This window comes from Colobus angolensis, unplaced genomic scaffold, assembly GCF_000951035.1.
Source record: "Colobus angolensis palliatus isolate OR3802 unplaced genomic scaffold, Cang.pa_1.0 Scaffold424, whole genome shotgun sequence".
In the NCBI taxonomy this organism is placed as follows: Eukaryota; Metazoa; Chordata; class Mammalia; order Primates; family Cercopithecidae; genus Colobus; species Colobus angolensis.
Window position 1 is genome coordinate 1,195,231 of NW_012117644.1, and position 27,998 is coordinate 1,223,228.

The window sequence follows — 27,998 nt, forward strand, 5'->3', positions numbered from 1 at the left end:
TGCCTGGCCTATACCTCAGCTTCTACCTATGTCCACCTAGCTGCCCGTAAATTAACCCGATAGTTGTCACTTAAGCCTATTCAGTATGTGCCAGGCTTTTCCCTATACAATTCTGAACAATTTTCTAGTGAGCAAACTGAAGCACAGTAAGGTCCAGTGACTTTCCCCAAGGTTGTGCAAGAGATGGAGCTCTCACTGGGTCCCACTGGCCTGACCCTAAAGCCTGGGTTCGTCTCCACCCGACCTTATCTCCATCGAGCTGGCCTTATCCTAAGAACCACTTGGAGTACCTACAAAATCCAGATGCCCCCGGTGATGAGCAATTCTCTAGATTTTGATGAAAGTTGAATGTGTGGATGCTGGAATGAGTAAATTAACAAGTAAGGAGATGAATGCAAACAGGAATGACTAAATGGACAGACTCAGGGAGCCTTGAAGGGGGTGGGGTCTGGAAGGGAAGGAAGAGAGGAAGGAGAATAGCTAAGTGGGGAGATTTCACTCTGTGCTTACCAGAGTGCACTGTCTACCCTGTACTGAAGACAGAAGTTGTGGGGACAGCCTAGGGGCCTGGATCTATTACCCACTTAGAGAGAGGCCAACTCAGACACAGCCGTGTATGCTCCCAGCAGCAATGGAGGTTCAGGCAAGATGCCAAAAGGAGGGAAGGTTGACAAGGGCAGTGGGGAGACTTGGAGGGTTTGTGCAGAGGGGAGGAACACACCTTTCTTTCTGTATTGTATTGTATTGTATTGTATTGTATTGTATTGTATTTTTTGAGGTGGAATCTTGCTCTGTCACCCAGGCTGGCGTGCAGTGGTGCAATCTTGGCTCACTGCAACCTCTGCCTTCCGGGTTCAAGAGACTCTCCTGCCTAAGCCTCCCAAGTAGTGGGGTTTACAGGCACCTGCCACCATGCCTGGCTAATTTTTGTATTTTTAGTAGAGACGGGGTTTCATCATGTTGGTCAGGCTGGTCTTGAACTCTTGACCTCGTGATCTGCCCACCTCGGCCTCCCAAAGTGTTGGAATTACAGGCGTGAGCCACCGTGCCTGGCCACATCTTTCTTTAGTAAGATCATGCTGGCTCCTGTGGGGAAGGCAACTTGAAGGGGAAGAAATTGGAAGAGGGAAGACTTGACACTAAATGTCGAGCCATGGGCAGTAAGTTTTTGGAGGGACCTTTATCAGAGAGGGAGAGGAAGCAGTCTCCATTATCCACTCTGTAGTGACACAGCCCAAAGGGACAGCTCTGTAATGGCTGGAGGTGGGGACAAGGGCAGCAATGAACAGAGGAGGTGAGGGCTGCTCCTGTTGTTGAGTGCCTTCCAGGATACCAAGTGCTGGTCTGGCTGCTCCAACATGGGAAACTTTCATGTTGTCTCTCAGATCTAAGGGGCTCTCTGCATTTTTAAAAAATTTATTTTTAATTTTTTAAACTTCTATCGTTTTACAGGTGGTTTTGGTTACATGGATAAGTTCCTTTTTTTTTTTTTTGAGACAGAGTCTTGCTCTGTCGCCTAGGCTGGAGTGCAGTGGCCGGATCTCAGCTCACTGCAACCTCCGCCTCCCGGGTTCACGCCATTCTCCTGCCTCAGCCTCCTGAGTAGCTGGGACTACAGGCGCCCGCCACCTCGCCCGGCTAATTTTTTGTATTTTTAGTAGAGACGGGGTTTCACCGTGTTAGCCAGGATGGTCTCGATCTCCTGACCTCGTGATCCGCCCGTCTCGGCCTCCCAAAGTGCTGGGATTACAGGCTTGAGCCACCGCGCCTGGCCATGGATAAGTTCTTTAGTGGTGATTTCTGAGATTTTAGTGCACCTGCCACCGGAGCAGTGTACACTGTACTCCATATGTAGTCTTTTCCTCACCCCCTCCTCACCTTGCCCCACCCCAGTCTATATCATTCTCATCTGCATTTGTTTTTTGAGAGGTAAAGTGAGGTCTGCTGCATTAGCCCAGAGACAGCTGAGGAGGCTGGAAAGGAAAATGGCTTTCCAAGAAAAGGGAAGGAAAACGTCTGAGGAAGCAAAACTACTTAAAAACACTGCTCTTTCCATTTCTGCATCATTTAACCAAACACCATCCTGTGGGTTCTGTCACTTGATCCTTATGCTGATCTGAGAACTCGGCAGAGCTGGGTCACTGCCTTCCCCAGGGCTAACCTGGTTTCTAAGCTGGCACAAGACCCCAGGTGATCCAGCATCTAACCACAGAGCCCTTGCTGGACAGACATTATGTGTCCCTGGCTCTGTTCAGGGAAGCAGGGCATAGGTCTGAAGAATTTAATTACTTGTCATAGATAAAGCCTAGAGAAAAGATGAGGGCACAAAGTATCTCCTCCAAATTGGGAAGACTCCCCCAGGGTTCAACTCACTAATGCCAGTTCTCCTGAGCCCTTAAAGCCTGGGGGCGAGGGAGCCCTCCTGGTCAACCCTCTCTACCCTAGCCTCAGGGAGCTTCAGGGCCCCAGCATTGAAGGAACAGGGTCTGACCTCATTTGCCACTGTAGGGATGGGGAGACTGCGGCAGGAGGTGAATGCGCTCCCAGCCTGGAGCCCTTTCCCCTCAGGATTTGGTTTCCCTACCCTAGCTCCCCCTGCAGGGACAGAGAGACACGGCCTGGAAATGGATGCCACTTCTGCTGCTTCTGGTCTGGGTAGCCACCATGTGCAGTGCCCAGGACAGGAGTGATCTCCTCAATGTCTGTATGGATGCCAAGCACCACAAGACAAAGCCAGGTCCTGAGGACAAGCTGCATGACCAAGTATGGCTGGAGTGTGCCTCTACTAAGGAGGGGGCTGGTTCTAACAGGGAGGAGAAAGTCAGGATGGTGGGAGAGGGATTGAGGGGTCAGATACCTCCACACCCTGAATTTTTGCTGTGGGAGACGATGAAGGTGGAGTAGGAAGAGTAGAGAGGTGATTTTAGGGGGGCCCTCCCCGGAGGTGGATACTATGTTGGCAATAATATTGAGTCGTCATTCGATGGGCACCTGCCAATTGTCATGTGTTTTTTGTATAAAATTTCATATTCCCAGGGGTTCTTTGATGTAGGTAGATGATATTCTCCACATTACACAAGTAAGTGAAAATGAGGCTCACAGAAGCACATGGGCTCACAAAGGAGCTGGACAGGAATGGCCCCTGTGGAGGGGTAGGAATATAACTGGGTTAGGCTCCTCCTTTGGTGGGCAACAGACTAGGGAAGCGCTGGCTTTTCCCACCCTCACTAAATGCCAGTTCCATGGAGTGCCAAGGGAGAAGAGGAGGAGGCCCTTCTGGCTGTAATTTGAGGCACAGGGGCTAGATATTCACACAGTCTATATACATGTATGCCAGTGGATTGCAACCCTATTAGATTCAATGTCTCCCTTTTATGACAGATTTTTTTTAGATTTTTTTTCTATCCTGCAATGAAATTCAAAGAACCTATTTGTATGCATAATTTTCGCAAATATCAACATAATGCTCTGTAATATAAAGGAGAAACACACAGAAAGTAACTTGTAATAAAATAATACATATTTCAATATGTCAGTTCTCTGGTATGACTACATTAGAAGGCATTAAGAAATAGCACATGCTTGCTTTTGTCATAAAATCATTATGAATGGGGAGCTACAAATGAAGATTGATACAAGTATATTCTATTGGTGACTTAAACATTCTAAGATACTATAATATAAGCAATGTTGCTGTTGATGTCATACTTTTCTAAAATAGTGAATAATTCTAGTAGAACAAAACACATAGTACAACCTTCTATTTCATGGTATTTGCAGTCCTGGAAAACCCAGTCTAGATGACAATCTTGTGAGAATATGATGTGCCTATATGTAAGATAGAGATAGATTTAAAAAGTAGGGCTTTTGCCTACTTTTTTTTTTTTTTTTTTTGAGAAAGAGTCTCACTCTGTCACCCAGGCTGGAGTGCAATGGTGTGATCTCAGCTCACTGCAGCCTCTGCCTCCAGGGTTCTAGTGATTCTCCTGCCTCAGCCTACCAAGTTACCAAGTAGCTGGGACTACAGGCACCCGCCACCATGCCTGGCTAATTTTTTTGTATTTTTACCAGAGATGAGGTTTCACCACGTTGGCCACGTTGGTCTCAAACTCCTGACCTCAGGAACATGCCTCGGCCTCCCAAAGTGCTGGGATTACAGCCACGAGCCACCACGCCCAGCCTGGCTTTTGCTTACTTTTTCCAGCAAATATTTTCATGGGCCTACTATGCGTCTGGCACTGGCCTAGCCACTGGGGACACAGATCTTACTACATGCCAAGAAGAATAAATGTATTCAAACTCCATTACTGCATGGCTCGCTCCCTCTCTTCCTTTGCTCAAAATGTCACCTATCAATGAGGCGTTTCCTAACCTATTTAAAAATTCAGCAATTCCACATCACCATTTCCTGCTCTAACTTTTCCCATATCATTTATCATATCCTGACATACTATATATACATATATATATATATTTAGTTCTTACTGTCTGTCTCTTCTGACCAGAATGAAAGTTCCATGAACACATATTTCTTTTTTTTTTTTTTTTTTTTTTTGAGACGGAGTCTCGCTTTGTCGCCCAGGCTGGAGTGCAGTGGTGTGATCTCTGCTCACTGCAACCTCTGCCTCCCAGGTTCAAGCGATTCTCCTGCCTCAGCCTCCCGAGTAGCTGGGACTACAGACGCCTGCCACCTCGCCCGGCTAATTTTTTTGTATTTTTAGTAGAGACGGGGTTTCACCGTGTTAGCCAGGATGGTTTCAATCTCCTGACCTCGTGATCCGCCCGTCTCGGCCTCCCAAAGTGCTGGGATTACAGGCTTGAGCCACCGCGCCCGGCCAGCACATATTTCTGTCTGATTTGTTCTCTTCTGTATTCCCAGCATCTATAAGCATAACTGGCATAAAGTAGGTGCTCAATAATTTTTAAATGAGTATGTGAAAGGACTTTTTATGAAGTGTTACGTGCCTCATAAATGATAGCTACTACTTTCAAGACAGGGTTTCCCTGGGCTCCCACAGTCCCCTGATCACATGGTTGTAATTGTGTTTCCTCCAAGAAAGGGGTTCCTGGAGGCCTAGGACAGAGGGTCCATCACAGTGAGTGTTCCCAGGGCAACCTGCTTAGGGCAGAGGAGTAAGAACCAAATGGGGGAGAGACAGGAGGTGGCAGGAGGAGGAGGGTATGGCGCTTAGTCCTGTGCCTTCCCCACACAGTGCAGTCCCTGGAAGAAGAATGCCTGCTGCACGGCCAACACCAGCCAGGAGCTGCACAAGGACACCTCCCGCCTGTACAACTTTAACTGGGACCACTGTGGTAAGATGGAGCCTGCCTGCAAGCGCCACTTTATCCAGGACACCTGTCTCTATGAGTGCTCACCCCACCTGGGCCCCTGGATCCGGCAGGTAGCGTGTCTCCCCCCGACCCACCTCAGCAGACTGCCATCCCCCTCCATCACTTCAAGGCGATGGCTGCCAGCATCCCTGGCTGAGAGGAGCCCTGCCTCCCCACTTCCCACCCAGGTGAATCAGAGCTGGCGCAAAGAACGCTTCCTGGATGTGCCCTTATGCAAAGAGGACTGTCAGCGCTGGTGGGAGGATTGTCACACCTCCCGCACCTGCAAGAGTAACTGGCACAGAGGATGGGACTGGACCTCAGGTGAGGGCGATTGAGGTGGGGTTAGGAAAAAGGAGATTGAGGTGGGGTTTGGAAGATCCTCCAGGATTTGGGGTGGGGTGAAGATTTCTGGGGGTGGCAAGAAGTGAGCTTTGGGCTCAGGGGCTGAATGTCTGTGTCCACCATGTCTCTCCCTGAAGGAGTTAACAAGTGCCCAGCTGGGGCCCTCTGCCTCACCTTTGAGTCCTACTTCCCCACTCCAGTCGCCCTTTGTGAGGGCCTCTGGAGTCATTCATACAAGGTCAGCAACTACAGCCGAGGGAGCGGCCGCTGCATCCAGATGTGGTTTGACTCAGCCCAGGGCAACCCCAATGAGGAAGTGGCGAGGTTCTATGCTGCAGTCATGCATGTAAATGCTGGCGAGATGCTTCATGGGATTGGGGGTCTCCTTCTCAGCCTGGCCCTGATGCTGCAACTCTGGCTCCTTGGCTGAGTTCAGTTCTCCCAGACTACCTGCCCTCAGCTTGGATAACCAGGCTGGGCTCAGCTCAGCTCCCACAAAAGACAGCGTCCTAAGCATGCTTTCATAAGTCACCTAACCCTCTGTCACCCGGTCAGTTACTGCTCCATGGTGGGGCCAACAGTCATTTCTAATAAACAGACTGACACATCCATGTCTGTGGAATTATTTTGGTTGTGAGTTTGCGGCGGGGCGGGTGGGAGACAGATTCTATGGCTTCTGGATTCCTTCAAATTAGAGCAACTAGACTAGTGTTTGAATCCCAGCTCTGCTACTTACTTTGTGAAAAGGAAACACTTTGCTTCACTGCTCTAAACCTTTGTTTCCTCTTAGATATAAAGAGGATAATAGTCCTGCCCTCAGGCTTGTGAAATATAGAGGAGCTGTTGCCTAGAAAGCCCATGAGCCCGGTGTCTGCACATTAATAGTCTTCAGGGATCCTGTTGCTCCTATTGCCCCAAGTGGGAGCCAGGTCCTGAGCTGTTTTGTCTTGGTCTCCAAACAGCCTCCTGGTCCTCCAGCCCTTGTCTGCGTGGCTCTGTGCTCGGCTCTAACAGAAAAGCTGGGAATGGGAGTCCAGGAAAGGCTCCGGATTGCCAGTGGGATGAAAAAAATGTGATGCACATTGAAGGAGCAGAGTTGGGGCTTGGGACTCTCAGAAGAAGAACAGAGCCAATTGGAGAGGGCAGTCTAGGGGGTTCCTGGAGTGCAATACTCAAGAGCCTGGAACTGGTCCAGCGCTTTGGTGTCCTGGAAGTGTGGCTGGAAGAGTTAGACACCTTTAAGGGCTTCCTGGGGTCAGGAGCCTCTGGCACCTTTGTCTCCTCCTAGGATTGGTAGATATGCCTATCTGGGACGTTGCTCTGTCTTCGCAAAGCTCTCGGGGGCTGGGCCTGAGTTATCTCTGGGTCTCCCAACACCCCTTTCCCTTTGGATAAGTCTTTGTTTGCACACTCCTACTACAACTGTCCCCAGAGAGGCACAGGTAAGCGTCTGAGAACACCCTGCAGATAGGTGGCCCAGCTAGGACTAGAACCCAGGTGTGCAGACTCCTAGTCCAGGTCTCTCCCCCACTACCAAGGATACCCCTCACATCAGGCTCATCTTTTCTTATACTAAAAGGTGGCTGATGAGGAAGGTGGCACAGATTGTTGGATGAGTTATTGGGTTCTGGAGGCACGTTGGGTGGGTAGATGGATCTCTTAGCTATTACATTTATCTAGTGTGGAAGGCCCCACAGAGCCCCTTCCACATCCCAGGCTCTGTTCCAGCTGGGTTAAGTCAATGCATATTTGAAATAGAGGAAGGAGCTCGCGGGACTGACCCGGGCTCCGTCAACAGGTTCAACGTAGCAAAGTGAAAGTTCTCTCCCAGGTTAAAGGGATTCTCCCACGGCGGCCCAGGAGATGGTGGCGGCGGGAGCCCAACTGGAGGCCTGCGCCTTTAAGGAGCCAGGGGGCGGAGGGGCGGGGCAGGAAGACGACTCCCCGGAGACGCCGCCAGCGGCTAGGTCTTTTTTTGGGAGGGGGCGGGCCAGACCTTTTTATGGACTCCGCCCCCTTTCCAGCGGCCGCGTCCCCCTTCCGCTCACGGCGGGAGGGGAGGGTACCAGGGGGTCGTTGAAGTGGACCCCGTCTGGGAGCTCCCCGCTGGGCGTCCAGCCCGCGGAGGCGCGAGTTTGCTGACTCGGAGGGAGCCGCTGGGGCGGGGGCGAGTGCTAATAATACCCGTTCGTCCCGCAGCCGCTCTTTACAGTTTACACAGCTGTCACCTTCGTTCCTCTTTAATTAATAATAAAAATAGCCGCCGTTCGGGAGCGCGGGCGGGGCGCCAGGCCCGGTGCCGAGCGCGGTACAAGCCTGGCCCCCAGAGCCGGTCCTCGCCACAGGATCCCCATTTTCCAGAGCGGGAAGCCGAGCTCAGGCCCACGCCGCGACTTGCCCGAGGTCACCCAGTGGGCCAGCGGCTCCGGGACCGAGGCGCGGAGCGGGGTGAGGCGGGGCGCGGTGCTGCCCCCAGCTCCCCGGGGCGGCGCGGGGCGGGGCGGGAGGCGCGGAGGGCGGGGGCGAGCGCGGATGGCCATCTTAAGTGGCCGCCTGGAGCCCAGGGCCGCTGTCCGGGGAAGGGGCGCCGGAGCAGCCCGGGAGGTAGGGGTCTGCGTACGGCGGCCGGGATCCCGAGAGGGAACTTTCTCCTAGACGGGCCAGGGGATCCTCCTGGCTTCGGACTGCTGAACCCCCGCAAGGCCCGGCCTGTGGGTGTGGGGGTGGTGCCGAGGAACTTGGCCGAGAGGGGGAAGGGTTCTGCCGGGCTGGGAGGGGCTCCGTGAGGGGCTCGAGAACGTCGCACTTCGTCTGGGGGTGTGTGGGGGAGCGGATCTTCCCGCAGGCTTTGCTGGGGAACGGTCCCCATGGAGTTGGGGGCTCAGATCTAAGAGGGGGCTGCATTTCGCGGGAGTTGGGGGCCCTGCCTGCCTGGGTGGAGGGAAGAGAATAGGTGGGGGGTGGTCGTCCTGGATCCTTCGCAGGTTTGGGGAACTCGATGCAGCCAAGCTGTACAGGGGCCTAGAGGAAGAGCCATGCAGTGGAATCAGACCATTATGGGGTTTAGGGGTCATATCATTGGGAGAACTGAGAAGCGCTGAATTCTCCAGGGGTGCCTGGATCCCGAAGTGTCGAGCCAGGATTGGGGGACTTGGATTTAGATGGGGGTTTGGGGACTGGATCTCCTCGGGTGAATGGTGGGGGCAGGATCATTGTGAGGTCTGGGAGGTCCCGGGCCCTGGGGGAAGGTGGGGGCACAGTCCCCGCAGGAGGAGCTGGGGGCAGGGGCGGCCCCGGCTGCGGGCCGAGCGGAGGGGGAGGGGGCGGCCGCCGGCTCTGCGCTCCGCTCCCGCCCCTCCCCCGCCGCCTCTGAACAAACTTTTCTTTCTCTTCAAGTTGAGGCCGGCGCTGCAGGCAGCGGCGGCTGCGGGGCGAACGAGGCGGCCTGCGCGGCGGAGTGCTGAGTCCCGATCCCCGGCTCTGTCCGGCCCACGGATCCTCAGGCCCGGGCCCCGGGCCCGGCCCCAGCCTCGGCCCTGGCCCCAGCCTCGGCCCCGAGCGTCTCCGGGCGGATGGCGCGGGAAGACGGGCGCGGGCGGTGCTGAGCCCTGCGCGGGCCATGGCCTCGGCCTGCGGGGCGCCAGGCCAGGGGGGCGTGCTGGGCAGCCAAGCCCCCTCCTGGTACCACCGCGACCTGAGCCGCGCGGCCGCGGAGGAGCTGCTGGCCCGGGCGGGCCGCGATGGCAGCTTCCTGGTCCGAGACAGCGAGAGCGTGGCGGGGGCCTTCGCGCTCTGCGTCCTGTGAGTGGGGCGGGGGCTCCTGGCGGGCTGGCGTGGACCGGGAGCGCGGGCACGGCAGGGTGTGGAGAGGGCCCGGGTCAGGGTGCCTGGGGCGGCGGGACGCCAGATCCGCCTCCACCCCCTAGAGTGGGAGCCTTTGCTTTCTCCTGGGTCTGAGGAGGGACGCAGGGGCACTTCCTGCTGTGTGTCTGGGGGCACTTTCAGGAGCCTTGAGGGCAGAGGATATGGGGTTCTGCGGCCCAGTGTGACTGTGATGGACGAAAAATTCGGGCATTCCCCGGCAGACCCCTTCGGGCATCCGCCATGTAGAAGTGAGCAGGGGGGAGGATGTGCATTCCACGTTGTGTGCAGTCCCGTTTGGATAGGGACTGAGTGGTGAGCAGGAGAGGGAGTCGGGGCAGAGGGACTGACGGGGTGTGTGGGGGATGCCTGGCAGCTTCCTTAGGGCCCCTTTCTGTGCTTTGGGGTTGTGACTGGCCGTGTATGGCTGGTGGGGCGGTGGTGGGTGGTGTAGAGAGGAGGGCTTGGGGAAGCAGAGGCCGAGGCTGTATGGGACCTTGCCATTATTTCTGAACCAATGAGTGAGTGAGCCCTGGCTCTGGGCTTGAGCCCTGGTTACCTGGCTGCCCTAGCCCTGAGCTATGAGTGCTAAGAGCAGCGCCATACTTCGTCCTTCTCTGAGTGGGCCAGGTCCTGTGGCTGTGCCTGTCAGCCGAGTGTGGTAGTGGTGCTGGAGTGAGTTAGCACTCTTGGTTTTGCAGTCTTCTACCTGCTTTGTACCTCCTGCCCTGCAGTCTGACATTGAGTTGGCTTCTGTGGGCCCAGTGAGTGGGAATCTGTGGGGGCTGCTTTATTTAGATCAGTTATTTAGATCTTTATTTAGATGTTTCTTGACCTTGTGAACCCCCTCCCAAACTCCTGTCTGGCTGTCCTGGCCATGGCCCGAGCAGGGCTCAGCAACGCCCGCGCCCGCTGCCCCATGCCATCTGCCCGGCTTACCCCTTTGTTCTCCTGACATCTTTGGTGGGGGGGCACATTAGCCTAGACCACGGGAGACTTGTTTGTTTGTTTGTTTTTGAGACAGAGTCTCGCTCTGTTGCCCAGGCTGGAGTGCAGTAGTGCGATCTCGGCTCACTGCAACCTCCACCAAGTGATTCTTCTGCCTCTGCCTTGCGAGTAGCTGGGATTACAGGCGCTTGCCACCAAGCCCGGCTAATTTTTGTATTTTTAGTAAAGATAGGGTTTCACCATATTGGCCAGGCTGGTCTTGAACTCATGATCTCAAGTGATCCACCTGCCCCGGCCTCTCAAAGTGCTAGGATTACAGGTGTGAGCCACCTCACCCAGCTGGGGAGACATTTTTAATTGTCACAACTGGGATGGTGCTATTGACATCTAGTGGGTAGAAGCCAGGGATACTGCTAAACATTCTACAGTGCACAAGAGAGTCCCCCACAACAAAGAACTGTGCAATCCAAAATGTCAGTGGTATGGAGGTTGAAAAACTCTAGCCTAGTCAATTGACCCAACAAGGAAGGGGCCCTGTAAGTCTCAGCTTAGGCCTCAAGTCTGAGGCCCAGTAGGGGGAGACTAAGGAGGGACAGACTAGGCAGATGAATATCCCCGAGTCCTGCCTCCCAGCCCCCTCTGAGGCATACCCCCTAATTAGGCTGGGGAGGGAGGCAGGTGCTGGGTCAGCTGTTGAGTGGGAGGGGGACAGCTGAGGCCTGTGTCTGGGTGAGGAACATTATTGTCCCAGGAGGGGGAGAATCCTGGCCCCATTGCCAGGGGAGGCTGTGAATGGGGTGAGGGGTCTGTCTGTGAGTGGGGGCTTCACGTTTGCCAGCTGACTCTGGCTCCTCCCTGCATCTTAAGAGCCTGGGGATAAGGATCAGATGTGGACGATCAGACATGGGCAATATCTTAGATTTGCCAAATACACACATACTTGCTTACCTGTATACATTCCAGGTGTTCATGAATAACATGCAAGATACGTCCCTGCCCCAGCAGGCACGGGCAATCTGACCAGGAGGCTAGGATACTGACCCTGGCTTTTGCCATGGTTTAAAACCCCAACTCCACCTTTTACTTACTCTGTGACCTTAGGCAAATGACTTTTCCTCTTTGAGCCTATTTCCTCAGCTGGAGAATGGGGATAATAATATCTGTTTGGAAATATGAGAATTAAGTAAGATTTATAGGACACTGGGTACCCAGCATGTCACAGATAGGATTCAGTTAATGGTATGCTATTGTAATAAACACAGATAGTGTTTATAATAGTCTACAAAGGAATACCCAGTGACAGACACTCACCCAGCATAAGCAGCCAGGAGAGCCCCTGAGGGGGCCACGGTATGGGGGTCCTCACCTCCCTCCTGCCAAACACCTAGGGTGACTCCTTGGGGAAGCATGCCCTGAGGTGCGGAGGCAGAGGATCTTCTGTCCCCCACTGACTGTGCACCTGGCTTAGCTGTCACCTGCTCAGCTGAGCTCCTGTCTGTCAGCACCCTTCTTGCCTCTCCTTGGCTTGGGGTTTCTAGAGGCCCGGGTTTCCCGTGGGGGCCGTCTTTGGTGGGAAAGCCTAGGGTGATGTCCCCACACTCCTCGGCAAAAGTGCCCTAGACATACCTGACTCCAGCAGAGCCAGACAGCAGCGTACACACCGGAGGCACACACGCGTGTTAGCGTGTTGCCTGTGTGTTCAAACAGAGGCTAACCAGGCTTCTGAAGATTCTTAGTTTGGCGGGGGTCCCAGACTGGTACCACAGCCCACAGGGGCTGTTTAGACAGCTGTGGAGGCCACAAAAGATCTCCCTGTTGCTTCCCGGGCCCTGCCCTGTGGTGAGTGTGGAGTCTGTGTAGGTCTGGTGGGAAGAGGCGGGTGTTCTGGTCATTCCTGCCCAATAGGCAACACCAGGAGGGTGGAAGTGGACCGACCCCATCATTAGCCCTGTGAGGTGGTTTTAGGGAAACCAAGCTGAGGGGGACGGCGTGCTGAGCCTGCTGGCAGGAGGAAGGGGTGCTTTGGGTCTTAGACCCCAGCCTGGGGGTGACGGATTCTGGCCCTGCCTTGGCATCAGGTATCAGAAGCATGTGCACACGTATCGCATTCTGCCTGATGGAGAAGATTTCTTGGCTGTACAGGTAGGAGCTTGGGTCCCTGACCCCTGACCTTGATCCAGCCTAGGGCTTGGGGACCTGCTGGCTGACCCTTCCTCCCCCTCTTGCTGGCCCACAGACCTCACAGGGTGTCCCTGTGCGCCGCTTCCAGACCCTGGGCGAGCTCATCGGCCTGTACGCCCAGCCCAACCAGGGCCTTGTGTGTGCCCTGCTTCTTCCTGTAGAGGGGGAGCGAGAGCCGGACCCGCCAGATGACCGGGATGCCTCAGGTACTTCCCAGTGTGCAGGTTCCCTCCCTGCCCCTGTCCCTTGGCTCTGCCTGCCTCTTCCCATCCCCCCTTCTCAACCCCACCTCTCCTGTAACCCCGTTTTCCTTGGCCATGATGCCGGGGCCCTTTATCCTTCTTTCCATGGAAGTCACTTTACAGCTGCGTCGTGCCTCCTACTCCACTGAGTGTGGGAGGCCCAAACGGCTGCCCACTGACCCCTGCCTACAGATGGGGAGGATGAGAAGCCCCCGCTGCCCCCGCGCTCTGGCTCCACCAGCATTTCTGCCACCGCTGGGCCCAGCAGTCCCCTGCCAGTCCCTGAGACTCCCACAACTCCAGCTGCTGAGAGGTGAGACCCCCATCCCATTCACTGAACAGGAGACCTTTTCTCCTCTGAGAACTATTTCCCTACCAAGGGTGGGGAGGCCTTCTAAGGCCCCACCAGGAACCCCTACCCCACCTCAGCCCAGAGGCAGATACCCCGATCAATCCTGGTTGCCACAGGTACTATCTCCTCTAGGGATGGGGCAGAGGTGCAGGACAGGTCAGCAGGACCTCCACTGACTTCTCAACCCCTCCCCAAAGTGCTCCCAATGGACTGAGCACCGTCTCGCACGAGTACCTGAAAGGCAGCTACGGGCTGGACCTGGAGGCTGTGCGGGGTGGAGCCAGCCACCTGCCCCACCTCACTCGTACCCTCGCCACCTCATGCCGGAGGCTGCACAGGTATCTGGGACATCCAACCCCATGTATTACACCCTTACCTCTGACCTGTCCTCACCTGCTTCCTGGCTGTATGGGTGTCCTGATCTCTGACCCTGAACAGTGAACTAGCCATTGCCTCTTGACTTTCCTCACCAGTACCCTTTATCCTTGTGGTGAGGTGGAGGCTACCCCCAGTGCCCCCTTCCCTATACTTAGGTCGGGGTGGGGGTTCTTTTGATCTGATGTCTCCTCTAGTGAGGTGGACAAAGTCCTGTCAGGCCTGGAGATCCTGTCCAAAGTGTTTGACCAGCAGAGCTCACCCATGGTGACCCGCCTTTTGCAGCAGCAGGTAGGATTGTAGGGAGACCTCTGGGAGGTGGGTTCGTGTTCTGGAGCTGGGTGGGAGGCTCTGTGTAGGTGACTCATGTACAAGCCTGGTTCTTCCTCCCCCCAGAACCTGCCACAGACAGGGGAGCAGGAACTAGAGAGCCTGGTGCTGAAGCTGTCAGTGCTAAAGGACTTCCTGTCAGGCATCCAGAAGAAGGTAGCATGACCTCTGACCCTTGACCCCCAATTCACTGGCCACTGTCATTGGCCTAGCACTGATCTCAACCCTGAGTCCGCAACTTAACATTGGCCCCAACGTCAATTGTGCCCCTCCCTGCCCCAGCCTTCAGTGTGTCCCCTGACCCCACCCTGCCCTGTTCCCTCCAGGCCCTAAAGGCCCTACAGGACATGAGCTCCACAGCACCCCCGGCTCCGCAGCCATCCACACGTAAGGCCAAGACCATCCCCGTGCAGGCCTTTGAGGTACATGGCAGTGGGGCCTCACAGGGCAAAGGGTGGTTGGAGGTGACCAAGGTGCTGCCTGCTCCAAGGTCTTGTCAGCAGCCTCCCCACCTGGCCTACAGGTGAAGCTAGATGTGACCCTGGGTGACCTGACCAAGATTGGGAAGTCGCAGAAGTTCACACTGAGCGTCGATGTGGAGGGTGGGCGGCTGGTGCTGCTGCGGAGACAGCGGGACTCCCAGGAGGACTGGACCACCTTCACGCACGACCGCAGTGAGCCAGGGCCAGACCTGGGAGGGGTGGGCAGGGTGGAGCCCCTGGCCCAGGGGCACAGGCCTGTGTGACCCGTCCTCCATGCCCTAGTCCGTCAGCTCATTAAGTCCCAGCGTGTCCAGAACAAGCTGGGTGTTGTGTTTGAGAAGGAGAAGGACCGGACTCAGCGCAAGGACTTCATCTTTGTCAGTGCCCGGGTGAGCAGCAGGCTGGGCCAGGCCACTGGGGACTGTGGGAGTCCCCCACATGGGTGCTTCCCATTGGATGGAAAGAGAGGGAACACATGATGTAGGCATGCCATCCCTCCTGGCAAGGGTGGGTCTGACAGCGTAGAGGGTGTTGAGAACGGGTGACCTGAGGGTGGATAACATTTACCAGCACTGTTACATGCTTGAGCAGTGGGTATACAGTGGAGAACCAGACAGACCCTCTCCTCATGGACATGAGCCAACTGGCAGGGTATCCCTGTGGAAGGGGCGCTTTCTGGATGCCTACCTGCCCCTGAGTGGCTGCTGTCCCCCCAGAAGCGGGAGGCCTTCTGCCAGCTGCTGCAGCTCATGAAGAACAAACACTCCAAGCAGGATGAGCCCGACATGATCTCCATCTTCATAGGCACCTGGAACATGGGTCAGGCCCGGGCTGGGGCTGGGGCAGGAGAGAGGGATGGCTCCAGAGCAGGTGCCTAACCCCTCCAGACCCACCTCATCCCCTTCACTTCCAGGAAGTGTACCACCTCCAAAAAACGTGACATCCTGGTTCACATCGAAGGGTCTGGGGAAGACCCTGGACGAGGTCACAGTGACCATACCCCATGACATCTATGTCTTTGGGACCCAGGAGAACTCAGTGGGTGACCGCGAGTGGCTGGACCTACTGCGCGGGGGCCTCAAGGAGCTTACGGATCTGGATTACCGCCCGGTGAGGGGGGGTCATCTTGTCCAGGCCCCTGTCCTCACACACCACCTCCAAACTATCCTACTTGACTTCATGGGCAACCCCGGGAGCACAGCTTCACTGGCTTTTTCTCTGGTCCCTGAGCATATCCTTTGGGAGATCTGACCTGAGTCCTTCATGCCACGAGAGGAACCATTTATCTCCAGTCCCTCAGGAAGAGGGGTGGCAAGCCTTCCTATCCTGTGATAGACACAAAAGTCTATTTACAGTGCAGGGGGAAATGCAGGCAGTGGGTGCAGCAGGGCAGTGGTGACCATGCACTCTCTACCCAGATTGCCATGCAATCACTGTGGAATATCAAGGTGGCAGTGCTGGTCAAACCAGAGCACGAGAATCGTATCAGCCACGTCAGTACGTCCAGTGTGAAGACTGGCATCGCCAATACCCTGGGTAAGCGGGGCTGGCAGGTGCCCAAGGGTGGCAGCGTCCCTCTGTCCATGGCTTCTGCTTCCTCTCAAGCCTAGTATTCCCCTTTTTTGGTGATCTTAGTTTTCCCATATATAGGGTACTTTGAACTTTGAAAAGCATATTCATATTCCAAATCTCTCCCAGCACCACTGGGAAGGCAAGGGCAGGATAATTACCCCCTTTTCACAGATGATAAAACTCAAACCCAGAGTGGTTGAGTGACCTGCCCAAGGTCACACAGCAAGTAAGTGGTGGAGCCAGGCATTGTGCCCAGGTCTCCTGATTTTTAGTCTAGTGCTCTCCCAAGAGAGATTCTGCTCAGAATTTGCAGGGCCTTTCAGTTTCACCCTTGGGGTCCCCTGTGATCTCCAGGGGCTCTGCTCACACCTACGGACAGACTCAGGCCATCCACACAGACCATGTGTGCCCAGTGAGGACCCCCCCAGGGAAGGTGTGGGTGTGTGCAGGGGCCTGCCCACGTCACAGCGTCTGGTGGCTCAGTGGGAGGATCCTCTCACTACAGCTTTGAGAGGCAGAAGGGAGAGTTGGGAGCCCTCTAAGGGTGACCCGGGCCTTCCTCTCTTGCTTGTCCTAAAAGGAAACAAGGGGGCTGTGGGAGTCTCCTTCATGTTCAATGGCACCTCATTTGGCTTTGTGAATTGTCACCTTACCTCGGGAAATGAGAAGACGGCTCGGTGAGGGGGCACCTTTCCCATGGTCTCTTTACACCCATCCTGTTCACCTGAGGCCTGTTCTCGCTCCCATATCCCAGCCCATGACCCTCCCGCAGGCCTGTCTCCAGAGACCCCCTGCTCTCTTACCCCAATTCAAGACCGTTCTGTTCCTGACCCTGACCTTGTCCCCAGGGGTCTGGATCTTTATCCCATCCCTGACTCCTGAGACTTCTTCCCTTTACGCCTACCCCTGACTTCTGGCCCTGACCCTGGGGATCTACCCCTCCCCACCCCACCCCCCTCACCCTAGGAGGAACCAGAACTACTTGGACATCCTGCGGCTGCTCTCGCTGGGCGACCGGCAGCTCAGTGCCTTTGACATCTCTCTGCGTTTCACACACCTCTTCTGGTTTGGGGACCTCAACTACCGCCTGGACATGGATATCCAGGTGTGAGCAGGGCCCTGCCATGGCTGTAGGGAGTCTAAGGGTCACATGGGCTATCACCCCTGGCTCTGGCTCAGGAGGAAAGTTTCCAGCCTTTGCATCCTCCACCCCAGGAGATCCTGAACTACATCAGCAGGAAGGAGTTTGAGCCCCTCCTCAGGGTGGACCAGCTCAACCTGGAGCGGGAGAAGCACAAGATCTTCCTTCGATTCAGTGAGTGTGGGCCTGGCAGGTGGTGATCTGAGGGGTAGGAGGCTTGCAGTATCCCTGGGTATCAGGGCCCTGAACCCCACCTGTCCCCTGCTTTCCTCAGGTGAGGAGGAGATATCCTTCCCACCCACCTACCGCTATGAGCGGGGTTCCCGGGACACATATGCCTGGCACAAACAGAAGCCAACTGGGGTGAGCCAAGAAAATGGCATGGGCCTTGGGGGACACCAGGCCTGCGATGAATCAAGAATTTGGGTCAAGGGTATGGGTCTCTGCAGCTTCCACTCCAGCCTCTGTGGCCCCTCTGAGGCCTTTGGGTGATCCTGGGTATTGTGAGGATCCGAGAAGGGAGGTGGGTGCTGGGGCCCCTTGTAATAGAAGTGTGGGGACTCATCAGCTCTGGAGTGGGGTCCATGCCAAGCGGCCCCCTAGCTGTCAGCTCTAACCATGCTGCCATCCCCTGCCCCAGGTCCGGACCAATGTGCCCTCATGGTGTGACCGGATTCTGTGGAAATCCTACCCTGAAACTCACATCATCTGCAATTCTTATGGTCAGAGCCTCCCGGACAGAGTGGTGGGAGATCTGGGGTGGTCACCATCTGGACTCTGCCCTAACCTTGGGAGGTGGGTGCAGAGGGTGGGAATATTCTCCCTGAGTCCCCATTCCTATCACCTCTCCCCAGGTTGCACAGATGACATCGTCACCAGTGACCACTCCCCTGTGTTTGGGACATTTGAGGTTGGAGTTACTTCCCAGTTCATCTCCAAGAAAGGTGACTGTTCCAGATGTGCTTGTGGATGTGGCGTAATCTGAGTGGGCACAGGTGGTGGCCTCGGGATGTATCTAGGTTTGACTATGTAAGTGTGTGGGTGTGTGTACCAGTGAGTGCAGGAGTGCTTCCCAAGGTGTGATGTGTCAGGGTGTCTGTGCGCTGGGGCCATCACAAGAATTATGTGCCCATGCTTGTGTGTGTACATACGTGAGTGTACACGTATCTATGTGCCTGTGTCTGTCTAGGCCCACGTGTGTGTCCCTGAGTATGCCTGGACGTGTGGCAATCCCGCAGGCATTCTGGTCCCCAGCATTCTCTTCAATGGGCATTTTATTCTTGGGTTGTCTCTTTGCTCTGGTCCAGGGTCTGGGCTCTGGAGTGTTTCCCTGTTGGTAGCCCTGCCTCCTTGCTCTGGACCCCTGATTTCATGTCCCAGGGCCCTGCTTCTCTGTCCCATTCCTCCTATGATCCTCTCAGCCCTCCTGTTTGCTCTTCTCCCTTTCCCCTCAGGGCTCTCGAAGACTTCAGACCAGGCCTACATTGAGTTTGAGAGCATCGAGGCCATTGTGAAGACAGCCAGCCGCACCAAGTTCTTCATCGAGTTCTACTCTACCTGCCTGGAGGGTCAGAGGCGGGTCAGGGGCTGGGTGTGGGCCAAGGAGGATGGGAGGCCAGAGGGTGCAGTCAGCCCCCTACTTAGTGGGAAGGGAAGCTGAGAGGTGGTACTCACTTGGATGTCTCCCACCCCTACCCAGAATACAAGAAGAGCTTTGAGAATGATGCCCAAAGCAGTGACAACATCAACTTCCTCAAAGTGCAGTGGTCTTCACGCCAGCTGCCCACGGTGAGGCTGTTTTATTCTGGGAGGCCTTTGCTTTATTCTGGGAGTGTGGAACCTTGTTGCAGTTTGTTCATTCATTCAGGAGATGCTTCTTGAGCTTTTGCTAAATGTCAGGTCCTGTGTTAGCTACTGAGAAAATTAATTAGTTACAGTGATGCTAAGTGCTGTAAAAGGCCTGTATAGGGCTGTGTCTTCTGCATTAAGGATTTGGCTCTTCTCTGAAGAGTTGAGTGTGAGTGAGCACAGATAACCTGAGGGTGGAGAGTGAGTAGTGTCAGGGGCAGCATGTGGGAGGGGCAGGAGGAAGTGGCAGGGCTTTGTTCCTCACTGGGCCTCCCTGCTTCCCAGCTCAAACCAATTCTGGCTGATATCGAGTACCTGCAGGACCAGCACCTCCTGCTCACAGTCAAGTCCATGGATGGCTATGAATCCTATGGTGAGGAGTGAGGGGTGCTGAGGGGAACAGGAAGCCAGGCAGGGCCTAGATTGGCTTGGTAATTTGCTGGTTTGTCCCATCTGCCCCTCAGGGGAGTGTGTGGTTGCACTCAAGTCCATGATTGGCAGCACGGCCCAACAGTTCCTGACCTTCCTGTCCCACCGTGGCGAGGAGACAGGCAATATCAGAGGCTCCATGAAGGTGCGGGTGCCCACGGAGCGCCTGGGCACCCGTGAGCGGCTCTACGGTGGGGACTTCAATGGGACATGAGATAGGGTGGTGTGAACAGATCTAGGAGGGCAGGACTGGGGTGTCGGGGGCATGTTGGAATCTCTGGGATACCTGGAGGTTCTGCAGCCACCGCTGGGAATTGTCTGCCCCAAGGCATAGCTGGGAAAGGGCTGGAAGGCCCCGTGGGCGTCTGTGGGATCCAGGAGCCCAGGTCTCCTCTGAGTCTCCCTTCCTGCCCCCTCAGAATGGATCAGCATTGATAAGGATGAGGCAGGAGCAAAGAGCAAAGCCCCCCCTGTGTCCCGAGGGATCCAGGAGCCCAGGTGAGCTAGGGCTGTGTTGAATGTCATATGAAAGGGTACCTGGGGGCATCTGGTCAACCCCACTTCATCCCCCCTCTCCTGTGCATCCCTGGCAGGTCAGGGAGCCGCAAGCCAGCCTTCACAGAGGCCTCCTGCCCGCTCTCCAGGTTATTCGAAGAACCAGAGAAACCTCCACCAACTGGGAGGCCCCCAGCCCCACCCCGAGCAGCTCCCCGGGACGAGCCCTTGACCCCCAGGTGAGAGGAGGAACCTGTCACTGCCCCTGCTTCCCCTGCCCACCTCTATCCATCACTATGCCCTGCAGGGTCTCAGGGCTGGACTGAGGATCATCAGCTGCTTAGGTGCCCTGCTACCCTGTGGTTGAAGGTGCCACAGCCTTATGACTGTGGCCACTCTGGCCAGCCAGGCCACCCTTAGGTGTGGCTCTGAGTCCAAAGGAGCAGTCAGCCTTTCCTCTCAACTCCGCCTTTAAAAATGGAATTTGAAATTGTTTTTAAGACAGCTCCCTCCATGTAAACAGACCTAGCTTGAGCCTTCTGTTTAGAGGAGGCACACGGCTCGGCCTGGCATTTCCCAGGGTACCTTCTTTGGAACTCTGTCCTGCAAGAGGCCCCACTTGAAATGGGTTTGTGGTCAAATGAGTTTGGGAAATGCTTTTTTCTAGATTCTTTTCTTAGACATTCCCAGTGCACATTGGTATTACCAAAAGCTCTGAGCATGTGGACAGGAAGGAAACCTCTTTTCAGCTCTGTTTAATATAGTTTCTCAAACTTAATGGGCCAGGAAACTTATTTTCCACGTAGTAACTATTAACGTCCTGGGGAATTAGCGCTCTGTGTCACACTTTGGGAAAGTGAGGCTTGCTTTCTAATTATATCCAGTGGTTGCTTAAACTTCCATAAATTCCTAGGTACAGTTTGGTGCTTTTTCACTCATCTTCAGCTGTTGTCAGTCACCCGGGTTTTATCCCCAGGTTTGAATAAGACCCGCCTCAATCTCTGAGAAAGATTCTGCAGTGGATTGACTGTGGGTGCCTCGAGAGGCTTTCCAAACCTGGCCTCTCATTGGAGGCTTTACTTGACTTGTCTTCTGGCACCTCTATTCTGACCCATTTAGCTTAGGTTTCACAGCTATAGATAAAGATATGAAAGATCTAAGAATCTTAGCAAGTGAGGCAAGGGTTATCCATTCAAAGGGTTATCCTCCCCCTGACCTAGAGATGAAGAAACTAAGGGCAGCTGATGTGCTCAAGGTCATGAGAAAGTCTAGGACCAGGGGCCTTTCTGACTCCTATCTAGTTCTCCCTCCACTGCTCCCACTGCCTTAGACCTGGGTTCCTGGATCCTGGAGTCGTTCTGCTTCTACACCCAGGTTGAAGCCAGAGGGAGCTCCTGAACCAGAAGGGGTGGCCACCCCCCCACCCAAGAACAGCTTCAATAACCCTGCCTACTACGTCCTTGAAGGGGTCCCACACCAGCTGCTGCCCCTGGAGCCACCCTCGCCTGCCAGGGCCCCTGTCCCACCTGCCACGAAGAACAAAGTGGCCATTACAGTGCCTGCTCCACAGCTTGGGCGCCACCGGCCACCTCATGTGGGAGAGGGGAGTTCTTCAGATGAAGAGTCTGGAGGCACGCTGCCCCCTCCAGACTTTCCACCTCCACCACTGCCGGACTCAGCCATCTTCCTGTCACCTAGCCTGGATCCTTTACCAGGGCCAGTGGTCCGGGGCCGTGGGGGGGGTGAGGCCTGTGGCCCGCCGCCTCCCAAGGCCCATCCAAGGCCCCCACTGCCCCCAGGCCCCTCACCAGCCAGCACTTTCCTGGGGGAAGTGGCTGGTGGGGATGACCGGTCCTGCTCGGTGCTGCAGATGGCCAAGACGCTGAGCGAGGTGGACTACGCCCCTGCTGGGCCCGCACGCTCAACACTCCTCCCAGGCCACCTGGAGCTGCAGCCACCCCGGGGACTGTCCTCGGACTATGGCCGGCCCCTCAGCTTCCCTCCACCCCGCATCCGGGAGAGCATCCAGGAAGACCTGGCAGAGGAGGTGTGTGGAGCAGGGTGGCTGTCTTTGTGCCTGAGGAGTGTGCTTGCCCACAGACTGGTACCCTTTCACTCCACCATTCAGCGCTCATGGTGTCCCCGCTACCCTGAACCGAGCACTGGGAAGTTGGGAGACACATGAATCAGCTCAGCCTTTCCCTTCCTTTTCCCCAGAGCATGCAGCAGAATGTGACTGTCTGCAGGTGTTTCTATGGGGGACACTGAGCTCCCCCTGACATGCCCTGTTTTCTTAGGCTCCGTGCCCGCAGGGCGGGCGGGCCAGCGGGCTAGGCGAGGCAGGCATGGGCGCCTGGCTGCGGGCTATCGGCTTGGAGCGCTATGAGGAGGGCCTGGTGCATAATGGCTGGGACGACCTGGAGTTTCTCAGGTTGGGGAGGGGCTGGCCCCGGGGGCGGAGCTGGGGCCCTCAGGACCCCCTAGCCCATCTCACTTCGCAGCCTGTTTTACTCCACAGTGACATCACCGAGGAGGACTTGGAGGAGGCTGGGGTGCAGGACCCGGCTCACAAGCGCCTCCTTCTGGACACCCTGCAGCTCAGCAAGTGATAGCGGAGGCACCACGAAGCTGTGAACTCGGCGCCCCTCCCTGCTACCAAGGCCCAGCTATGGCCCCAGGGTTGAAAAGTTATAAGGGTCAGGGGAGTATGTCTCTGCCTATTTATTGGGGATCAGCATTCCCCGCTGCCCAATCATTTGCAATGCCCTAATTAGGGCATCCTGCCCCTCGCCTTTTAGGCTCAGGTCGGAAGGTCAGTTGCCATGGTTACCGAGGACCCTGGTTACTCTGGTGCTGTCCTTTTACTGGACTCCGCCTCCCAGCCCCAGGGGTACCTGTGGGGGTCCATTTGGGTACGTCTGGGCCCCCACTTTCACCAGTGTTTCTGCGGCCTTCCACCGGGCCTGAACCACAGGGGAGGCGCTTCGCTAAGACCTCTCCACCCCCGCTGGGGGTGGGGGCGGGTGTCCATCCGGAAATGAAGGAAGAGCCCGAGGACCGGGCTGGGTATTATTTAAACTGTTCTGTGTGGGTTGGGGAGGGAGGTCACCTTAATAATATTGGGGTTGGTTGGGGTGGGGCAGGATCTCAGCCATAAAGTGCCAGTTTGCTTAGTTCTGTCTCCTGGTCCGTGCTGCCCTGCGCTGCGGATGCATGGCGGCGGGCTTGGGGAGGGAGGTTCCTCGCAGGTCTCAGCCCGGAACAAGGTCTTGCAGGCAGTCTCCTGGGCAGTCGGAAGGGTTGTGGCGTGATGTCTTCAATAAATTAAGTTTTATTTGGATTGAGTAAAACTTCAATAAATTACAAGTTTTTCAAAGAAAAAGGACAACCAAAACAATTAGGGAAAGGGAATACCTCTGTCCCATTCCCTGGGCAGCCCCTCCACTCCTCCAACAGGTCCACCCTCTGTGCCAGACGGGCTAAGGAAGAGAGGAGACACGTGAGGGACGCATTGGCAGTGGCCACTGATTATCCCAGCAACCACCAGCCTCTGTATGGGTGGGGTTAAGGCGGGTGGGCCCGAGGGTTGGGGCAGCAGACTTTCCTGGTCACCAACGTAAGGGGTGACCCAGCCACTGCAGAGCCAGGGAAGGGGGCTGTGCCGCTCCTCCTTGAGGACCTTCACTTTGAGGACACTGTGTTAGGGACAGGCCTCATGTGGTACCGCATCCAAAGAAGGCCAAGCTAGAAGGGGCTCCGGGGTTCTCCTGGAGGGGGTCCCGGTGAAAAGAATTCCGCCCTGCTGGTAGAGGGTGGGTGAGGACAACAGTGGCCCTTACTTGGTCTCCAGAGTTAGGGAGGACACACCCAGGGGTGAGACAGTAGGGAGTGGAGACGGATGGGGGCTTCCAGGTGGGTGGCCAGGATGGGAGGGACTATCAGGTCCTGGAGGGGCAGGGACGTCTCTGGGGGCAGGCTCGGAGCCTCCAGAGGCTGGCAGCTAGAACAGATTGGTTTTCAGGGCGGGGCCGGGCTTCCGGTGAAAGGACGACAGAACCCCGGAGAAGGGCCCGGGGCCGGACTCGGCCGGCTGCCAAGCCTTAAGCAGTTCGGCCGCGCCTGCGCCGGGCCCGCCGCCCCCACCGCCCGCCACACCGGCCCACAGTGCGCCCTTGAGCGGCTGTGGCCCTGGCCCGGGTCCCGGCCCGGAGCCCAGTGCGACGGGCAGTGGGCTGGGGCTCAGGCGCGGGCTGGCCAGGCCGGGCGCAGGCGGCGGTGGCAGCGATGCGGTGCTATCCGGCGTGGGGCTGCACGTGGACTCCTTGGAGTCGTCGTCCTCGGAGGAGCAGCGCGCCTCGCCCTTTTTGGCGCCCGACGCGCCAGCCGCCCCCTTGGCGCTGGCCGCACGCTCCTGTTTGCGGAACTTGGCCCTGCGGTTCTGGAACCAGACCTGCGGGCACAGGGGCCAGTCAGCCTGGGCGAGGGTCGGAGAACGCACGGGGTCAGCCCGCGGCCGCAAGGCTCGAGTGAGATCCTGGTTCGGAGAGAACCGGGCTCGGGTTCTTACTAGTTGGAGGGGCCTTCGGCCCTCCTGCACTCAGCCCGCTGCTCTCTGCATGCTCCACTGGCCCCTGCCTCCAGATCCCTGGGTTCTTGCCCTTGGAATCCACTCACCCGCTGACTCCGCTGACTCCCAGCACTCTTGGTCTCCTGGAGGGGACCCTGCCTCCGTTCTCCTCACCCTAAGTTCTTCCCCCAATTCCTTCTTTTAGGAAGCTCTGGGACTTCCCTCCTGGAGCGTTCCAGGGCGGTGGAGAGCAGTTTAGGGCACCAGGAAAACCTTTTGTCTAGGGCGTCCAGTCAAGGTGGGCCAAATGAACATCTTGTACACGGAGTTGTACAAATAGACAACAGTCTGCTCTAGCCCGGCTCTCTTCAGCCCTGTGCCTGCCACAAACTCAGCCTCCCAGGCTCCGGGTTTTCAAAGCTGCAGCGCCGGGATAGGGAACCCCAGGGGTGCTGACTGGCCTGCCCCCACTCCTCAGCTCGGCCCTGAGGTCGCCTGGGTCTCTCCCTCTACCCCCTCGGCCTCCCTCCTGGCTTCTCAAGCATCTCTAGGAACTTTCTGCCCTAGGAGGGAGACAGAGCAGAGGTAGCCTGAAGCTACCTTGGGAGATCGGGTCTCCCCCTTCCATGGGCACACACTCTCGTACACACACGTGCATACACGCACCTGCACGCGAGCCTCAGTGAGGTCGATCTTGAGAGCCAGCTCCTCACGCGTGTAAATGTCGGGGTAGTGGGTCTCAGCGAAGACGCGCTCCAGCTCCTTGAGCTGTGCGCTGGTGAACGTGGTGCGGATGCGCCGCTGCTTGCGCTTCTCGTGCAGGCCGGACGGCTCTGGGAAGAACTTGTAGGGCACTGCGGGTGTGTGCAGGGTGGGTGGGGGAGCAACAAGGATGGGGGAGTGAGAAACAGAGTTCAACCCGTCATATCCAGCTCCGAGGGAATCACACGCTTCCCCCGTCCGTGGCCTGGTCCCTCGTCTCGGTCCCAACAGCCTGGGGCGGAGCGTCCACCCTATCACTCAGTGGAGCTCGCGGGATAAAGGCGGAGGGAGATCAGGGAGACCCAAGCCCCAAGAGCGGCCAAAGAGAAAGCATAATCCAATACTCCAGCCAAGTCATCGCCCTCCTCCCAAGCCCTGTTCCCTCCACCTCCCGTTGCACCCCCATTCAACCCCTGCCTCTGGCCCTCCCCTCCTGTCTCTCAGCCCCTCTGCCCCCTCTGTTTACCCTGGCCCTGGATGTCTGTCAAGTCTCATCAGCATTGCCAGGCTTCCCACTAACCAGTTCTGGGCCAAGGCTCTGCAACAGAGAACCTCCTACTGGCCCTCCTTTCAGCCCTACCACCAGCCATCCCACCGGCTTTCAGCTGTATACAGATTTGGCTCCCTCCACCTATCGACCTCCCCTCTTCCCAAGCCTCATTTCTTCAATCCTGCCCCACTCCCCTGACCCTCATTCTCCCCTAGATGTCCCCCTCTCCTCTTCCTCATCTTCCTCCATTTGAATCTCTCTTCAACTTTCCACTTCTCGGCCATTCTTCTCTTTGTGCCCATTTAGAAGACTTCCTCCATCTTCTCTTTGCCCTTCTTCTTCCCCAGGCACCTTCTCCATGTCCCATCTCCTCCAAAGCCAACACTGCCCCCTAACTCTCTTCCTATACCCATCCCAGTCTCCACTGCCCCATAGGTAGTGTTTCTGACAGTACCTCCCTTCCCTGTCTCTAACCCTGGTTTCAGTCTTCATATTCACCAGAGGTCTCCAATCTCCATCTTTGTCCCATCTCTCCAGGCCTCCATCTCCCCTGATTCTTGTCTCCAGCACCCCATTTGTATTCTCATCTTCCTCATCTCTATTTCTGATCTTCCTTGGTCCCCATCGCCTGATTGTTATCTCTATCTCCCCAACCCTGAGTCCCCATTTCTCCTAGGATTTCCAGTGCTTCCACCTCTGCTCCCATCTCTCTGTACCTTATCCCCATCTCTCTGGTCTCAAAACCCTGTATCTCTGGAGCCTGTCTCCCCTCTTCCCAATCCCTACCCTCATCTGGCTCAGGGTACCAATCTCCCCACCCTGGTTCTCATTTCTCCAAATCCAGGTTCTCATTTCTCGTATCTCTCCCCCAACTCCCAGTCTAGGGGGCCCAGTCTTCTTCTTTTTTTTTTTTTTTCTTTTTGAGATGGAGTCTTGTTCTGTCTCCCAGGCTGGAGTGCAATGGCATGGTCTCAGCTCACTGCAACCTCTGCCTCCCAGGTTCAAGCGATTCTCCTGCCTCAGCCTCCCAAATAGCTGGGATTACAGGCGTGGGCCACCATGCTCGGCTAATTTTTTTTTTTTTGTATTTTTAGTACAGATGGGGTTTCACCATGTTGGTTAGGCTGGTCTTGAACTCCTGACCTCAAGTGATCCACCCGCCTTGGCCTCCCAAAATTCTGGGATTACAGGCGTGAGCCACTGTGCCTGGCCCTTAGGCCCCAGTCTTCTCCTTGGGTCCCCAGTGGTCTTCCCAGGAGGGAAGGAGATAAAATTCCATGAGGCAGGCTGGGACTCTAATCAGAGGGATGAGATGACTGAGAAGCTCAGTGAGGTTGAGGGTTTGGACAGGGACTTGGATCAAAAGGCTTGGGGATGCAGGAGCTGCTTCCAGGTTCTACAGGACTCTAGCTGGGAGAGTCTGTGGGGGAATGGGGAAATACAAGTGGCTTAAAAACCCGGGCCCCTTTATTGCGGGCTACAGGATCTGGTTTTGGTGGCTACAGAAGGGTTCGGGCCCAGGCAGCATGGGTCCAAGACAGGGCAGGAAGGGCCTGATGGCCACGGGGGCTCTGGGAAGCTTCCCATCTGGGCAGCTCAGCTGCCTGCAGAGGTCCTTGCTGGGGCTCATGCATCTTGTGGGGCAGGGGTGAAGGCGTGGTGATAGGGCTGAGCTGGGAGGCTTTTTCAAAGATCCAGGGCTTGTAGAGGTTTAGTGGTCAGTCTTTGCAGGTGGTGAGGGGAAGGTTTAGCGGTCAGTCTTTGCAGGTGGTGAGGGGAAGGCCTGGTAAGGGGCCCAGAGCTGGATGGGGATCTATTTCCTTGACCTGAAGGGCACGAGACAGAGATTTGGCAACGAGAAAAAGGAATAGGAGAGATGAAAGGGTGAGGCTCATTCCTGCGGAGAACCTCGTATTCTGGGGGTCTCTCGGGGCATTGGAGGGTCTGGCCAAGGCAGGAATGGGGGCGGCTGAGGGAGACAGTCGCATTCACTTGGCGAGCGGGCCCGGGGATTCTGCAGGAATTGGAGGGAGGGTTGGGCCGGGGCTGCGCTCACCTGCCGAGTAGGGCGCGGGCTGGTGGTCGCGTAGGGCGCCAAGCGCGCAGTTGGAGGAGCCGAGCGCGGGGCAGGGCGGCCCTGCCGCGGGGAAGGCTGGCCGCAGGGGGCTGTATTGGAAGCCGCCGGGCTGGCTGCAGGCGCTAAAGTCGCCGTAGGCGGACGCCTCCATGGCCGCCACGCACGAGTCG

General features: G+C 56.3%; 3 protein-coding genes across 8 annotated transcripts; 2 read left to right on the forward strand and 1 right to left on the reverse strand.

Annotated features, from left to right (window-relative positions):
- Positions 1 to 487: 487 nt before the first annotated feature.
- Positions 488 to 6,278, forward strand: FOLR2 (folate receptor 2 (fetal)). 6 transcript variants are annotated; one of them, XM_011956805.1, is made up of 5 exons: positions 488 to 643; positions 2,590 to 2,763; positions 5,214 to 5,402; positions 5,520 to 5,655; positions 5,814 to 6,278. In XM_011956805.1, the coding sequence occupies exons 1-5, from the start codon at positions 617 to 619 to the stop codon at positions 6,104 to 6,106; spliced, it is 819 nt and encodes a 272-aa protein (XP_011812195.1). In that variant the 5' UTR covers positions 488 to 616; the 3' UTR covers positions 6,107 to 6,278. The 6 variants fall into 6 exon arrangements, with proteins under 6 accessions (XP_011812195.1, XP_011812199.1, XP_011812197.1 ...); XM_011956809.1 differs by having other exon boundaries at positions 5,877 to 6,278; XM_011956807.1 differs by having other exon boundaries at positions 499 to 643; positions 2,602 to 2,763.
- Positions 6,279 to 8,194: 1,916 nt separating this feature from the next.
- INPPL1 (inositol polyphosphate phosphatase-like 1) lies at positions 8,195 to 23,282 on the forward strand. The gene is made up of 29 exons (XM_011956812.1): positions 8,195 to 8,280; positions 9,073 to 9,477; positions 12,564 to 12,627; positions 12,722 to 12,872; positions 13,101 to 13,221; positions 13,458 to 13,598; positions 13,833 to 13,926; positions 14,032 to 14,121; positions 14,292 to 14,387; positions 14,489 to 14,639; positions 14,730 to 14,836; positions 15,164 to 15,266; positions 15,361 to 15,557; positions 15,866 to 15,983; positions 16,600 to 16,696; positions 16,986 to 17,124; positions 17,235 to 17,334; positions 17,435 to 17,523; positions 17,801 to 17,882; positions 18,015 to 18,104; positions 18,615 to 18,728; positions 18,860 to 18,948; positions 19,294 to 19,381; positions 19,473 to 19,628; positions 19,857 to 19,935; positions 20,031 to 20,171; positions 21,307 to 21,979; positions 22,230 to 22,363; positions 22,451 to 23,282. The coding sequence occupies exons 2-29, from the start codon at positions 9,296 to 9,298 to the stop codon at positions 22,539 to 22,541; spliced, it is 3,777 nt and encodes a 1,258-aa protein (XP_011812202.1). The 5' UTR covers positions 8,195 to 8,280; positions 9,073 to 9,295; the 3' UTR covers positions 22,542 to 23,282.
- Positions 23,244 to 27,998, reverse strand: PHOX2A (paired-like homeobox 2a). Its single transcript, XM_011956811.1, has 3 exons — positions 27,808 to 27,998; positions 25,166 to 25,353; positions 23,244 to 24,382 (listed from the first exon to the last, which is right to left on the reverse strand). Exons 1-3 carry the CDS (start codon positions 27,977 to 27,979, stop codon positions 23,933 to 23,935), a joined length of 810 nt encoding a protein of 269 aa, XP_011812201.1. The 5' UTR covers positions 27,980 to 27,998; the 3' UTR covers positions 23,244 to 23,932.